A 14311-nucleotide genomic window follows, 5' to 3' on the forward strand; every position below is an offset into this window, starting at 1 on the left:
GCACATCAAGTGGAGTGTGGGGAATGTATCAAAGTACGAGACTTACAAAGCAGCATGAATAAAGTGATGAAAACACTAAATAAAGGGGTTATTTGAAAGAAAACACAAACCACACACACTGTAATTTAGCTATGAAATAACAGAACACGAACTATAGCACTATACACATGCTGCTTTTATGCCTCAAATAGTGCAACTGGAAATCAGCCACAGAAATTTTCTCACTGAAAAAAATAGGTTTTTGTAGCTTATAATATGAAATACTGCCAGACATTAGTAATAGGAAAAGTAATTGAAAGCTTATGAATACACTTGTTTGAAAGTAAAAACTTAGAGTCACTGCATTATGTGATCTCCAAAAATATTTAAGTATGCCAAATTGTACTAAAGTCAGCAAGAGTGAGTCTGACCCTTAATAAAAGGTTGCTTTGAGAACACAGCCTGTTCCTTACTGTACTAAATTTAAGTATCCCATTACATGATATGCAACATCAACTCACTGAACTCTTCACTTCAATAATCTTGTTAGCATACCACTAACTTTAAGTAAATCCAAGACTCAACAGGTATCTCATGTTGCCACCAAACAGCTAAGACTGTTCTCAGAAGCATGGTGGATAACAACAAAAACACATTCAGGATGACTTTCCTACTTTATACCAGCTTCTTTCCTACTGTTATAGAAAAGAGTATAGGAAAATACACACTTTCGTGCCTGTAATCTGATGCACTTTTAAGGATGTTTGCATGATTGACAACATCTGAAATATTTTATTTATACCATTTTAGTGAATTTATTATATCAATAAGCTACAGCACCACGGAAGTATTCTATTCTACCACCTCTTCACCAATAATTACATTTTTAAATATGAAGAACATGTGAAATTTATCCTATATCTGTGCACCACCTGCTGCACAACTGCTTCATCATCCTTTTGCTCTCCAGTTTGTAAACTTACACAGATGATTTAAAGAGTTGCCTACTGCCATCCTAATAAAACAGGAGCTAGACAAGGAGCCTTAGCTCACACAACACATTTATGCTCAGTATAGTATGAAATCTAGTTTCAATATGTTTTTATCTTGCACATTTTGCCACTGTCTACTAGTCTGTAGCTCCCTTAAGTTCCCCCAGAATGGAGGAAATAAAAAACAAACAAAAAAATTATACTGTCAACAACAGTACATGCACACCTGTTTAGGGATATGAGAGAGACTAAATCTTGTCTCTCTTGATGTGACTCAACAAAGACAAAATCACCTTTGCTGCTTGCCCAGACATTAGCTGATGTGTATATCAGGCAACGGCCACTGGAACGACTCTCTGGAAGATGCATAAAGATTGCTCACCAGACTGCAGCTGCCCTGGAAACAATGGGCAGAGGCCACTGCTATCTATACTCTCTGGAATATACATACCTAAAAAACTGTATAAAACATCTGAGCAACTACTGGCTCAGGAGAAGGAAAAGACCAGGACAATGCCACTGAGAAGGAAAACACAAGAGAAGGACAAGACCAGGGCAATGCTGCTCTAAAGAGAAACAAATAACATACCAGGAGAGAAAAGGACAGAAACATCACCATGTAGCCTGGAAGAAAGACCAGGAGGAACCCTCTCTCCATGTCCTAAGTTCTTCCTGCTGCAACTCATGGAGATGAAGAGGCTGCTCAGAGCAGGGCTTGGACTTTGGGATGTCTCCCTCCCCTCTGCCAGCAGAGGACAGTGCAGCCAACAAGGATGACCTCTCCTCCACACCAAAGTGACAGCAGCCTTTCTCCACAGACCCAAACTGTCTTGGGGGGTGAGGGGTGTGGTAATATAATTCCTTTCCTCTTCTCTCTCCCTATTTTCTCTCTCTCCCCTTCTGATCCATCCACTTTATTGTGTAATAAATAGTCTAGCTGTTGATATTTTGGCCTTGTTTGTGCCTCTAATTTCATGCCATGGGAATATTCTAAAGAACTGAGTCTCTTTCCCTCTCTGGACAGAGACAGGATATGACAGCTACCATTTCAGAATTTACATGCTGCACCTCTTACCAGAAGAAGTCTAAAACAATCTCCTGGGATTAACCAGACACTAACCACTTGGAAATTCTTGTTCCCTGAGACAAGATAGTTTTCTCTCTAGATATTACCCATAACCAAAATGTGAGAAGTTACTTACGGTTTCCCCCCAGGAATTCCTGCTAGATTTGGAGGGATTCCAGGTACTCTCATGTGAGGAGGAGGATCAAAACCCACCTGGAATGGAAAGTGAATTAATCTTTCTGTTTCATTCAGAAAGCCTCTTTTCTTCACCCCCAAGATACTATGCATTTGTATGTGAATACCAACAATGTGTATTATGCATTCACACCACTGACCTTAACACACATACTCCTATGCTGGCACCGAGCTAGCCCTGGAATTAGGAGCTTGTGTCAGCACACAGACACACCCACAGTACCTAGCTCTGCAAGAACTACTGCAGATACACATAGTCAGCGAGAGCAGCTTCAGGCCCCAGCCAGAAGTTCCACTGAACTGTGTGGGCACATCAGCTGAGAGATCACTCATGGAGCTACACTGCAGGGTGCAGGTCTTTTTTACACACTACAATTCCACTAAACATTTATATGCTTAATAAATATGTACATCAAACAGAAATTCAGTTTTTCTTCTGAATGCCATACCTTCTTAATGCTTTAGGAACCACATTTAGAATTCATAATTTCCTGATTTTCACATGAAAGCCCTGTTTACCATTAAAAAAAACCCCATCAAAACCAAAAAACAACAAAACAGCCATTCTCTACATAAATGAGAAGATGACATGCTTAAGTCCAATCTTTCACACTTACAACTACATAAATTTCCCTATGCATACAGCTGTCACCAAGCTCATGCTTGCAGAATTGTTACAGCTGCTATCAAGCAGAGTAACCTGCTATGCTCCATTTACTTACTACACCCTAACGACAACTGGTTTAACACACCTTATTACAGAGCTCCAAGATATGTACCAACCAACTTACACTGATTTCCACAAAACACAAAATACAAGGACAGAGATGTAGACATAACATACTTTGACTTCCCCATACTTTGAGATTCATTTGTTACATCTGTACAGAACACAAAACTGGTTTGGCAAGAGAAAAGCAGATGTTCACCACACCAATTAAATACTTTGCAGCTACCAAAACTACCTTTTAATTTAAGGCATTAAATATTTTGTCACTTATTAAACAATCAAAGCCACTGATGAAACAGAGAAAAAAGGAAAGCATACATAAGTACACCATGATTCTTTGTTTTCATGTTACGAATTTGTTTCTCCAGCCAAGTAGCAAAGTGAAACACAGAGTGAAGCTGTCAAGCCTTTGGTGCTGCTGTAACTTGGGAATTTGACTGTTATTAAATGAAGCATATAGCTCTTCTCAATGAACCAAAACTCACACAATTGAGATTGCATGCAACTTAAAGGCCTACCATAGGAGATCTTCCATAGGCAACCACAGCAGCTGCAGCAGCAGCAGCACTCATCTGAGGTGACATATTGTGTAGACTGGCATAGGCTGCCCCTGGACTGGTTAGCTCTCCATTCATGCCAGCATGAGGTACAATTCCAAATGGAGCAGGGTATGGTCCTGGTACTGCCAATGGTGTCCGCAAACCTGCAGCTACAGAACAATGACTTCAAGTAGTTTTATTTAAATACTACTACATATGGGGAAGAAAACAAAAGTTTTTTGCCCCTACAATACTTAACCTCCCCCACTGATATACACTGCCAAGAAACACTGTCATAATTTATAAACCAAGAAAGATATGGACATGCTGAAATGTGTCCAGAGAAGGACAATAAGGATGATCAGGGGGCTGGAACACCTCTCCTATGAGTTGGGGTTGTTCAGTCTGGAGAAGAGAAGGCTCCAAGGAGACCTTATTGTAGCCTTCCAGTATCTGAAAGGGGCCTACAAGAAAGCTGGTGAGGGACTTTTCTTTTTAGGGTGTTGGGTAGTAACAGGACTAGGGGGAATGGATCCAAGCTAGAGGAGGGTAGATTTAGATTAGATGTTAGGAAGAAATTCTTTATCATAAGGGTGATGAGACACTGGAACAAATTGGAAGTCCCATCCCTGGATGTTTTTAAGGCCAGGCTGGATGTGGCTCTGGGCATCCTAATCTAGCAGAGGGTGTCCCTGCCCACAGCAGAGCAGTTTGAACTAGATAATCCTTGGGGTTCCTTCAAATTCTGTGAAAACCACCATCTCTTTTCCCTTGGTCTAAATAAGCTCTACTGAAGTCTGAACTTGCTCTTTACCTCTAAATCTATTCTACCATTATCTATTTCCATTTCTGTAATATTTCCCTGTTTATATTAATCTCTCCATTGCCAAATGAAGCAGTAAGACATGTCTTACACAACTTGTGTAAAGCAATTGTGTCTAAAGCAATTGTGCTGTACAGCCTCAACAGAAAAAGTAAACTTCCTACTGTATTTGTCAAGATTTACACTGTGGCAGATATTAGAAGACTCAGAAGTGATGAAAAGATTGCATTCAGACTAAATACCAGAAATTTCTGAGAAGCCTTTTTATAATGCATTCAGTCTCAAAGTTATTTGCAAAACTGATACACACAAGTAAACAAAGAAGGGTAAGAGCTAGAAAGATACCAAACTCTTGATAATCCAAACATCTGCTTCTCATTAAGCCCTCTCTTGATACCAAGAACAAAGTAATAAATTTAGTTAACATTCATAAGTAACAAAAAAAAAAAAAAAGATTATTTTTAGAACCATAGTGACATGTGACATAATGCATTACCAGCTTGGTTAACCAGAGGGTCCATTGTTGGAGGCTTGCCAAGGCCTGGACGAAGTCCTGGAGTTGCACTAGTGCCTGGGGTTGGCACATCACTTCGAGGAGTTGGTGTGCTGGATTTTAGAACAGGCGTGCTGGCTTTTTCATGCTGGTATCATTAAACAAATTAAGTGAGTATTATTTTTAATCCAGGCCATATTATATAATTTATCACAACAGCAGCTGGGATGCTGGGCACTTACTACCTATTCCCTCAGCCAATTTTCATAAATCCATGCAATGCTGACAAAATTAACTTGTGAGAGAGAAATGCTGACCTTTCTGACTCCTGCCAAAATTAAAATAAAGATGCATAGAAAGTTAATTTTCCTTCTTCCACTGGCATGAAAAAAAATTAAATAAAAATGCCAGAGCTAGTTTTTTCCCAGCACACTGAAGTACACATCAGCAATTTATTTTAGCTTGAAGTCATTATTGTGTCAATTATTTTTGGACACAGTCTAAGTACAAAACCAAAATAACACTGTAGTTGAGAGTACCAAAAAATTGTGACAGAAAGGTACAGATAATCTGATCAAATTACTAGTGATGCTGCAGGAAAAGTTTTTGAACAGTAACAATTTATTCAGTAGAGTGTAAGAAAAACATGGAGAACTTCTATATACAGACCCTGTTTAACTGCTCAAGAAAGAATAATGCTTAAGGTGCTCTTGTACTTTCTAATACATTTGCAACTCATAACAGCAATGTAGGAAATTACAGAAGTACTAATTAAGCAGAAAATACTGTTGAAAAAGAAAAGCATTACAATATTATAAAGGTCTGAAAAAATAGTAGTCTATTTCAGCTTCAAATCTTTAAAGCCACATGTGTACTTTTCTGACACAAGCAGTTGCAAAATGTACAGTTAGACTTTACAAGAAAGAAGAGTATTTATCTAGACAACAAGCTGCTACCTACAAGACTAATTTCTTTGGATTTAAGGGAAGTGGAACTTCCTGAAGAGGCCGTAGATGCTGGACTGCTAGAGGCATCCTTCTTCAGCAGGCGGGTTTTATCTGTACCATTTTCACGTGGTGAATGAGTGGGACTTGCCCGTGGGGAAGAAGGATCCTAAGACAATGGAAAGGGAAGAACAGCACAGAACTTTGTCATGGATTGCTACACAAAGACCACTAAGAAGTCTAGGAAGGGGAAAAAAAAAAAAAAAAATCACTAGAAGAATTTAAGTACATTCAAATGGCAAGAGATTTTTTTCCCTCTGTACAAAAAAAGCTGAAGTCCCTTCATCAATTTGGAGGTATACAGAAATTCATAAAGCAAGCAATCTGCTTCAGTTTTACACTACATATAATCATAAGTTGCCTCCAAGTATAGAGCCTGCAATCTAAGTATACCTATACAAACTAAAGCAAGCATGCACAATACATTAGAGCAAGAAGACCAACAGTATGTTTACACTGTTTATTTCATGTATACTCTTCATGCCCTGCAAGTGACAATAAATACTTCAATAATCTCTTCTAGGCTGCACAAACCTTGCTTGTCTCTGTATTCCAATGAAGAGAAAAAGATGTATGCTTTCTAAGCCATGGTATCTCACTTGTTTCTAAATACCATCTGCAATTGCCTTGCTAATTAAATCTACAGGAAAAACTGAAATCACATTTCAGCCTCTATTCCAGAGGTACTCTGTACATTTACTTTAGCCTGAATAGCCAGCCCAGCAAGCTATGATGCTATGGTTCCTTTTGCTCATGAGAATAGCAGAAGGGAGGAAACAGTCCTCACAAGAGGGCACGAAGTCTACTGATTGATTATTGAGCAGTTTCATTTTAAGCAGGGCTTCTGAAAGGATCTCTAAAATCCCTAACTGGTACCTATTTTTCTACTCGGCTGACATTATTAGGCACCTGGAGCCGGTGAAGACAGTTCTTCTGTCAGCTTCTCTCCTGTACTTGTCATAGAACAGAATAATTTCACCACTACTTTCAGGCTCCCTAAATTACTTTGTTTTATGAAATAAAAGGTGAAGAAAAGTGAAGGCATATCCCTTCGTCCTCATGCCACTGACAAATCCCTGCCTTGGAGCGACAAAAAGGTGACTACCACCTCTGGAAAATTTGGTGAGCTCACTGAAGTCAGCTGAGGTTAGAATGAAGTAATTTAAAAAAAAAAAAAAACTTTTCTAGAAAATGTGTCTTTAACACAGGATGTTAAAATACTAGTAATTCTTAAGGTACCAAAAAATGTTTGGTCCTATTACATGCAAGGTTAGGTAATGTCCTTCTTTTTCAGTTGAAGACAGTAATTTGAAAACCTCAGCCTTCCACCTACATTTCACAACTCCCCCCACTACAGAGCAGTTGTGAAAATGTTGACTGTGGAGGGAACAGACCTGGACAAAGCAGCAGAAGGAAAGCTGAGACAGTAACCAAATAAAGATCAGAGGAAGGCATATTAACTGCAATACAAGTGAAAAAGAAATTGTGAATATTTCAACATATCCACAGAGGGGGTATTTTTTCTTCTGAAAATCTACATGTAATTTTTCCTTTAATCTTTGGGCAAATGTCAAGACTACAAAGATGAAAAAAGTTACCTCATTGGATACATCTACAACCAAGTTATCATCACTCTTGTCGCCATCACTGTCCTGTTAAAAATAAATAAATAGTGTTCATTTCAATTAGTACATTAAGAGCCCCAATGAGAAAGGCTACACATCTACTCAGACTTTTTTTTGTTTTTCCTAAACAATTATTAGCAATAGTGAAAAAAATGACCACAATAAAACAACACCTTATTTCTGCTCCAGTAATAAAAATCAAATAAGGTAGAACTAAGTCAAAGTGTGATGGTCTCACCATCAGTACAAAATGGTCCAAAACACCTTCTTATTACCCTGATAAACAGTTTTACGACTAGTCCTGAAAGAAACTCATTCTGCTTATATGCTAATCTTATGTGTTAATCTTAAGAAAATTACTTCTTGTGCATACCTAAAACCCCCAACAGATATTACAAAGCCAGAGTTTTTCAGCTTTTTATTGAAGAATCAACTTTGTCAAGGTGTTAGGACAGTATTTCTTCTTTTCCAGAAAGCAAAGCTTTACAGTTGAAAGCTCTAGGGAAGGAAAAGCTTCAGAAATGCCAAGGCATTTCAGTATTTCCGCTTTAAAAAAAACCCAAATACCTTGACATTTCTAAACAGAAAAGTTTTACTGTGCCTTGAAAAGCTGCATTTTTACTGTTTCACAAAAATCTGTGTTCACTGTACTGCTCTCGTGCCTCACAGTAGCTGTTATTCAAGTGCCTCCTGGCCCCTATCTCCGACATGAGCTGGGACGCCCCAGTAGACACACTCTGTGCTACACAGTGGTCTAGTGACTTCTTCAGAGCAACATGGTGGTTCAACCAGAAGATGAGTCTTGACTCAAATCAAAACATGTAAACAACAAAATCAAGTGAGTGTCAAAATTTTCATGTGAGCAGTTTTGACATTGCTAATAATGATACTGTTAGTTAGAAAGTTTCTAGGCAAACAAATCAGACATACAAGATTATTCAAACTGTCACCATCTCTAGCTTTCAAAGTGTCTGGGCTATCACACTTAACACTGATATAAAGGCCATTGACTGAAAAACAAACCAAACAAACCAACCCCAAAACACCCCAACAGATAGTTTCAGCCCTTTCCATCTGCATTAGTAGCTGAGTATTGCTCAAAAAAATACTGCAAACATGTGAGGGATGCAAGAGTGCTACTAAAGACAGAATGGTGACTCTATTTGCCACTCAGGAAGCTGTCCAACCAAAGTGCAAAGGGAAAAGCTACAGCAAAGCTTCAGCCCTGGTTATCTGCTGCCTCTGGAAAGGCGTGAAGTGCCCAGAAAATAAGAACACTTTAGACACATTTAGCACGTGGGAGCACAGTAGGCTCTTGCTCACCAGAAATATTGCCCCTGAATACAGAAAAAAATAGCTGCAAAACAATGATGAAATAAATGCATTCCCCATTGACTTTGCCATCCTACTGGTACTATGAATATCAGAAGATTCTCCTCACTAAAACTCACAGGTTCTACCATGTAAATTAGTCAGAAGCAAAAAAATTTAAAACCCCCCAAATTTAAACAAACAAACTGCATTTTGCACCTTATTTCTAAAAGCACTGATTGCTACAACCAGTTTATCTTCTGACAAAACCAGTACTTCCTTATCCATGAAATTGTGTTATCTAAAATGAGCTTGAAATCAGCAGCTGTGCATTTGCAGAACACCAGAACCTTTAAAAACAAAGATCTTCTTCAGATTCGAATAAACCTAAAACTTTCAAACATCCTCGTTTTACCCAATTCTTTATTTTGCTTCTGCCTTTATCTGCAAAACCCATTTCAAGAGAACAGGAAATGGAACCATGCATTTAAAACAAACTGCTTCTATACTGCAATAGCATCCTTCCAATTTCTTTCCAGTAGAAAGGCAAGAGAAACAAGCAAGGTAAACAACTTCTTGCTCTGTTTTTGTTTTGTTTGTTTGTTTTTTAAATCAAATGTAACTATGCCTAATCTTCTAGTATTCAAAACGAAATATGCCCATACAATCAAACCCTTAAAGTTGAGGGAATAACATGGGGAAGTTTGCCAAACTGTTCAGCTATCAAAGCTAGATTATTAGAATAAAAACTGTAAAGTACTACATCACCACAATGCACAGAGTTATTCAGAACAGGGTTATTGAGTAGCTACTCAAGAGTTCATGTGGAGAGAAACAACCCTATCAAATACAAATGAAATAAAGTGGTATCTGAATTTCCTTTGTACTTCAGTATCCAGAAAGTCCTAATTAGTGATTGGATTTATATAAACCAGATTATTTGCCACATGATTGCTATGTCAAAGATTTAAGTTTTGCTTAAAGGTACTCTCTCACATCAGTGTCTAAAGCCTGTCCAAGTAACATCCTGTGATTTGGCTGAGCATTTAGACTTGAAGTCCAAAGCCTATGTCAACCCTCTGTCATATCAAACAAAAGCAGACCGGTGTAACTTGGTACAATCTCACAACACAGACTGCAGATGGTAGTTTTTATATAACATGGTAATATTTCACATTGGAAAAATGTACTAAAGCTCTCCAAATCAACAAAAGCCTACATTTCCAACAAATATGCAGGTTTTAGAGCAGTCCAGAACAGATTTCTTGCTCAAACTCTCAGAAATATTCCAGAGCACTTCTGAATTCCAAAACAGCTACTCCTGACTCACCATTCTGTATTGAAGAGTAGTACCTGACAATAGGCTGAAACTATTCAGTCACTACTCTTCCTACAACATGAATAATGGTCTCTCTAGCTCCTATTTTCATGCACTTTATCAGCCTCAGAAAAAATATTGCCTTGCTCTTTACCACTCTGTGACTCCTCATACAAACACAGTATTTGCAAATAAATCAATAATTTCTTTGACAGAGATTTGCTTACATAATGGCTGGAATCCTTATCATCCACCTTTCTCTTTTTGATGTCATTGGCATATTCAGGGCCATTCCTGCGTTTATCTGTGCTTCGCAGACTGTCTGGGACCAATACAGAATTACTCTAAAAAAAAAGACAATCAAAAATTTCTTTCAAGATTCCTTCATATATACTTAAGAACCTCAAATTAAACATGACAGATGATTCAGAAAAATGATACCTACATAGTCTTGCATTCTATTTAATTTAACTCAACTCAAAGTTGTCCAGGCAAACACATACAGATTCATGCATTCCAAAAAGTTTGGCTTTTCATAGTTCAACTTACCAAAAGTTTAGTTGCTTCATTCAACTGAATTTATTGTTTAGGAGGCAGGCAAGATGTTTATTCATGAGCTGGTAACAGCTACATGGCTTTAAAATATACAGATCCCATATAATGAAAGAGCCTTACTAAATGTCACTCAAATTGATTGTTCTTCTAGACCACCATAAATAGACGAGCCTTTGATATGTCTATACATGCAGATGTGTCTACTTGCCTTTAAGACTTTAAATGTTTACCAAAGAAGGTTATGCAGTAATCATTTGTTAGCTTTGGTAAAGTCCCACTGAATGTCTTCAACAAATATATTTTTAAAAAAGATCAAGTATTTCTACTTCCAGCATAACATTCACTAGAAGTGTGAAATTAAGGCTAAACTGTTTTTTAATAAGACTTGATCTAAAAAACTTAGACCAACACACACATGAAAGACAAAAGCAAAGACTAATCTTTTCCTCAAACTAACTGCTTTCATTCATGATAAGGTATGCTAAGTACAAACTGTTGACCCAAATAGAAAGACATTTTAGACATTTTTCAGTCATATGACAATTTGGCATGCCTGTGATGGGATTGCCATTTCCATCTCCCTCCAGCTAAAGCATTAAACGTGTTACAATGAGCTCTTTTAAGTGCATGATTAGCATATGCAAGAGAGCAATTTGTTCAGTGATGTGTTAATGCTGTGAACAATACTGAATGAGGGGAGAAAAAAATTCTACTTTCACAGAGAGCTGCTAAGTCTGGTATATGCCAAGTATATGCTTACATATATATTTATGTGAACGCTTAAGTAAAAAAATACACATTTACAGACATACACATCTCTCAAAAGAAAAAAGTCTAATACTGACATATATATTAAGAGTAAGCCCTCAAAGGAAATAACATCCGAGAGTCACAAATATTTACTTGTAATATATCATTAATATATAATAAAATACCTAGTGAACTGTGCATTGAATAGCTTCCTCTTCAAAACCTGAGAGCATCATGGTAGCTTTGCTCAGACATTAATGTTTAGTTCCAAGGAGAAGGAAAACAAAACAGGGTACATAAGGTATTCTGAATCCTCTTTTTTGTACTTCAGAAGCCACACTTTAAAGCCAACTCTAAGCTGTTTTATTCATGACTACTCAAGCTTAACAAATGCCAAGGGGCTTACTTACAGTATATAGGAGAGTCTAACAAAATTCAGTATAAAGAAGCTCAAAATAGTATCTTTAATGTTTTGCAGCTGAAAGGTGGGCTTGTTGGATCACTGAACTAATTGCCTTGACAAATACAGTCTCCTCCCAGATGCACACAAACTCAGGAAATCACTATTTTGAAAAACACTAAAGCCTATCTTTGACATTTTAATATCAAATCCATCATGTCTCTAGCAGTAGAAACACCTGAAGCAGCAAGCTGTCAACTCAAACTTAACCAGAGATTTGAGTACTGCAAATGCCTTTTCTTAATGAGGGAAGACTTTTAGTTAAGAGGTACTTCCCTTAAAAATAATTTTGAAAATCTATTGTACTAGTGAGGACCTTAGAACAAAACATTATAGGCAAATGGAATAAAGTGAATAAACTATCTCTCATTTTAAATTGCTAGAATTAAGTGTGAATAATGGGAAGATGGCAAAGTGGCAGCAGCTGGGAAAATCCAGCAACCCTGCTATGTGAAGTTACTTCACAGAAGTGTAAGGAACAGCTTGCAAATTTTGGCATCAAATGTGCCTAACCTCAATGGATATTTTTTTTTTTCTGGTTTAATGTAAAAACTTTGTAGGCAATGCTGACAATATTCTGTGTGGTTTTTGTTGTAGAATTTCAAAATTGTGAAACTCCTAGTTGCACCTAGCTCCCATTGTGTCTGAAAGCCAAACAAAGGTTTAGATTTGATTTTTCCCTCCAAAGACTGATGGCTTACTTACAGTAACAGGCTACAATCCTCACAAGCCTATTCCACAAAATGTCTCCCCTATGGTTATATTTGCACTTCCAGCCTCTAACTTACCAGGTTACTTTAAAGCACTACTTTCTGGAATCAAAACATCCACATTAGAAGCTGTGGCAGAGCAGCTTATTTCACAACAGCTATACTGGCAGTTGCAAGTAAAAGCATGATGTTACTCTGGTAAAATTTACCAGTAAACTCAACAAACAAAAAACTGCTATTTTGATTCTCTTAAAAATACAAGAAATTTTGAACTGTGATTTAAGTCAGGTAAAATACAATTTATCATGAAAAAGTAGCTTGCTACTGTAACCTATTGCCACAGTTTAAATCACTACTTCTGTAAGAGTTCATGCAACAATATGAAAACATGTATATTTTTAGCAAATATTGTAGACAAAACACTAAGGAAAGAAAGGAAATAAGAACTGACAGAGGTTGTTATAATCCCTGGACTACTGACATATCTTGCCATCATAATGTTATCATTCAGGTAACAGCAAGGGCAGCCTACTAAAAGTCACCTTTACTCATTACACTTCTATTAGAGTTCATATTTGTTTTAAGTTCCTTGTCAAGCCCTTCCCCACAGGAACTACTTCCCGATCACAAGTATGTGTGCCAGAAGTGCAGGCTGAGAGTCCCAGTTATAAATAGACAGCTCACTAGAATATACACAACTGACAAATAACTTTTTGATAATCATTAAAGTAATTTCGTAATAGTATTTACATTGCATTTGTGCTCATGGTTCAACTACACCTTATCACAATTGAGACCGCCTCTAGTGCTGGGTTTCTTAATCCCTCCCACTGCCCCTTCCCCCAAAGACACACACACACTGGTTTCATGCTTGGTCATTCACTGACTCACTGTTCATCCAAACCAACTGCAACCACCTGCCATTACAGCTGACAGCTCATGCTTGCCTTGGTCACCAAATAAGGACACTGTTTATTTAACCACTACTACACTGGACCTGTACTTCTGCACTACACACGAATACTACATACAGAGAACCCATGCAGACAGGAACTAATCCCATGTTGGATAAGCAAAACATGATCAAGTCTGACATCTACAACTCAAATATCAGTTGCTCAGCAGTCCCACTACTAATTGTTAAGACTCAGTGACAGAAATGTAGTGGATGCTGGAAGAGAAACTAGCACTTAAGTAGCTCCTAGTAAGATGCAAGAATATTGCAGACAGTTAATTCAGCTGAAAAATCGTAGGCTTCCATTTGTTGAATATGTTTCTTTCAAACACATGTCAAAAACGTAAAAGTTGGCTTACAAATTTGGTAGGTTTTGTTCAAAATTACAGGTGATGGAAAGCTACTGCCTTCATCCTCTTCTTGTCCAACATTTTAAGTTACATTTAGACTAGTATATTCATATTAGAAGCAAGGAAATCTAGAAGCCTAAGTGGATTTAAATCACTCTCTCCACATTGATCCGATAATCAGGAGACATCAACAGGAATAAAGGCCTCTGTTGATTTCAATATTTTCTAGTTTATTTTTGTCATAATCAAGATATTCATAGAAACTTATACCAGATCACCCCAATCTTTTTGTCCATCATCAGCTTCATCTGCTACAAACTAAACAGCATCTCCCAGCTCTTCTGTGTAAACAATTTGTGGTTTGCATCAAGATTGTAACATCCAAATGTGTTTTTAAGCTGACAGAGACAACAAAAAGAAACTGAAGAAATTAACGTTTTTCAGTTACAAGTTAAA

At 37.5% G+C, this 14311-nt stretch overlaps 1 protein-coding gene across 10 annotated transcripts in view; it reads right to left on the minus strand.

Moving 5' to 3' along the window:
- TLE1 (TLE family member 1, transcriptional corepressor) overlaps positions 1-14311 on the minus strand; it is an 88144-nt gene that overhangs the window by 19366 nt on the left and 54467 nt on the right. For all 10 annotated transcript variants that reach the window (XM_054178062.1, XM_054178061.1, XM_054178060.1 and 7 more), the window contains 6 exons: positions 10303-10419; positions 7420-7473; positions 5778-5930; positions 4821-4965; positions 3481-3671; positions 2174-2250 (listed from right to left, as the gene is read on the minus strand). In XM_054178062.1, the coding sequence (XP_054034037.1) occupies positions 2174-2250; positions 3481-3671; positions 4821-4965; positions 5778-5930; positions 7420-7473; positions 10303-10419 (737 nt within the window). The remainder of the gene's footprint in view (positions 1-2173; positions 2251-3480; positions 3672-4820; positions 4966-5777; positions 5931-7419; positions 7474-10302; positions 10420-14311) is intronic.

Source organism: Dryobates pubescens, chromosome Z (genome assembly GCF_014839835.1).
Source record: "Dryobates pubescens isolate bDryPub1 chromosome Z, bDryPub1.pri, whole genome shotgun sequence".
In the NCBI taxonomy this organism is placed as follows: Eukaryota; Metazoa; Chordata; class Aves; order Piciformes; family Picidae; genus Dryobates; species Dryobates pubescens.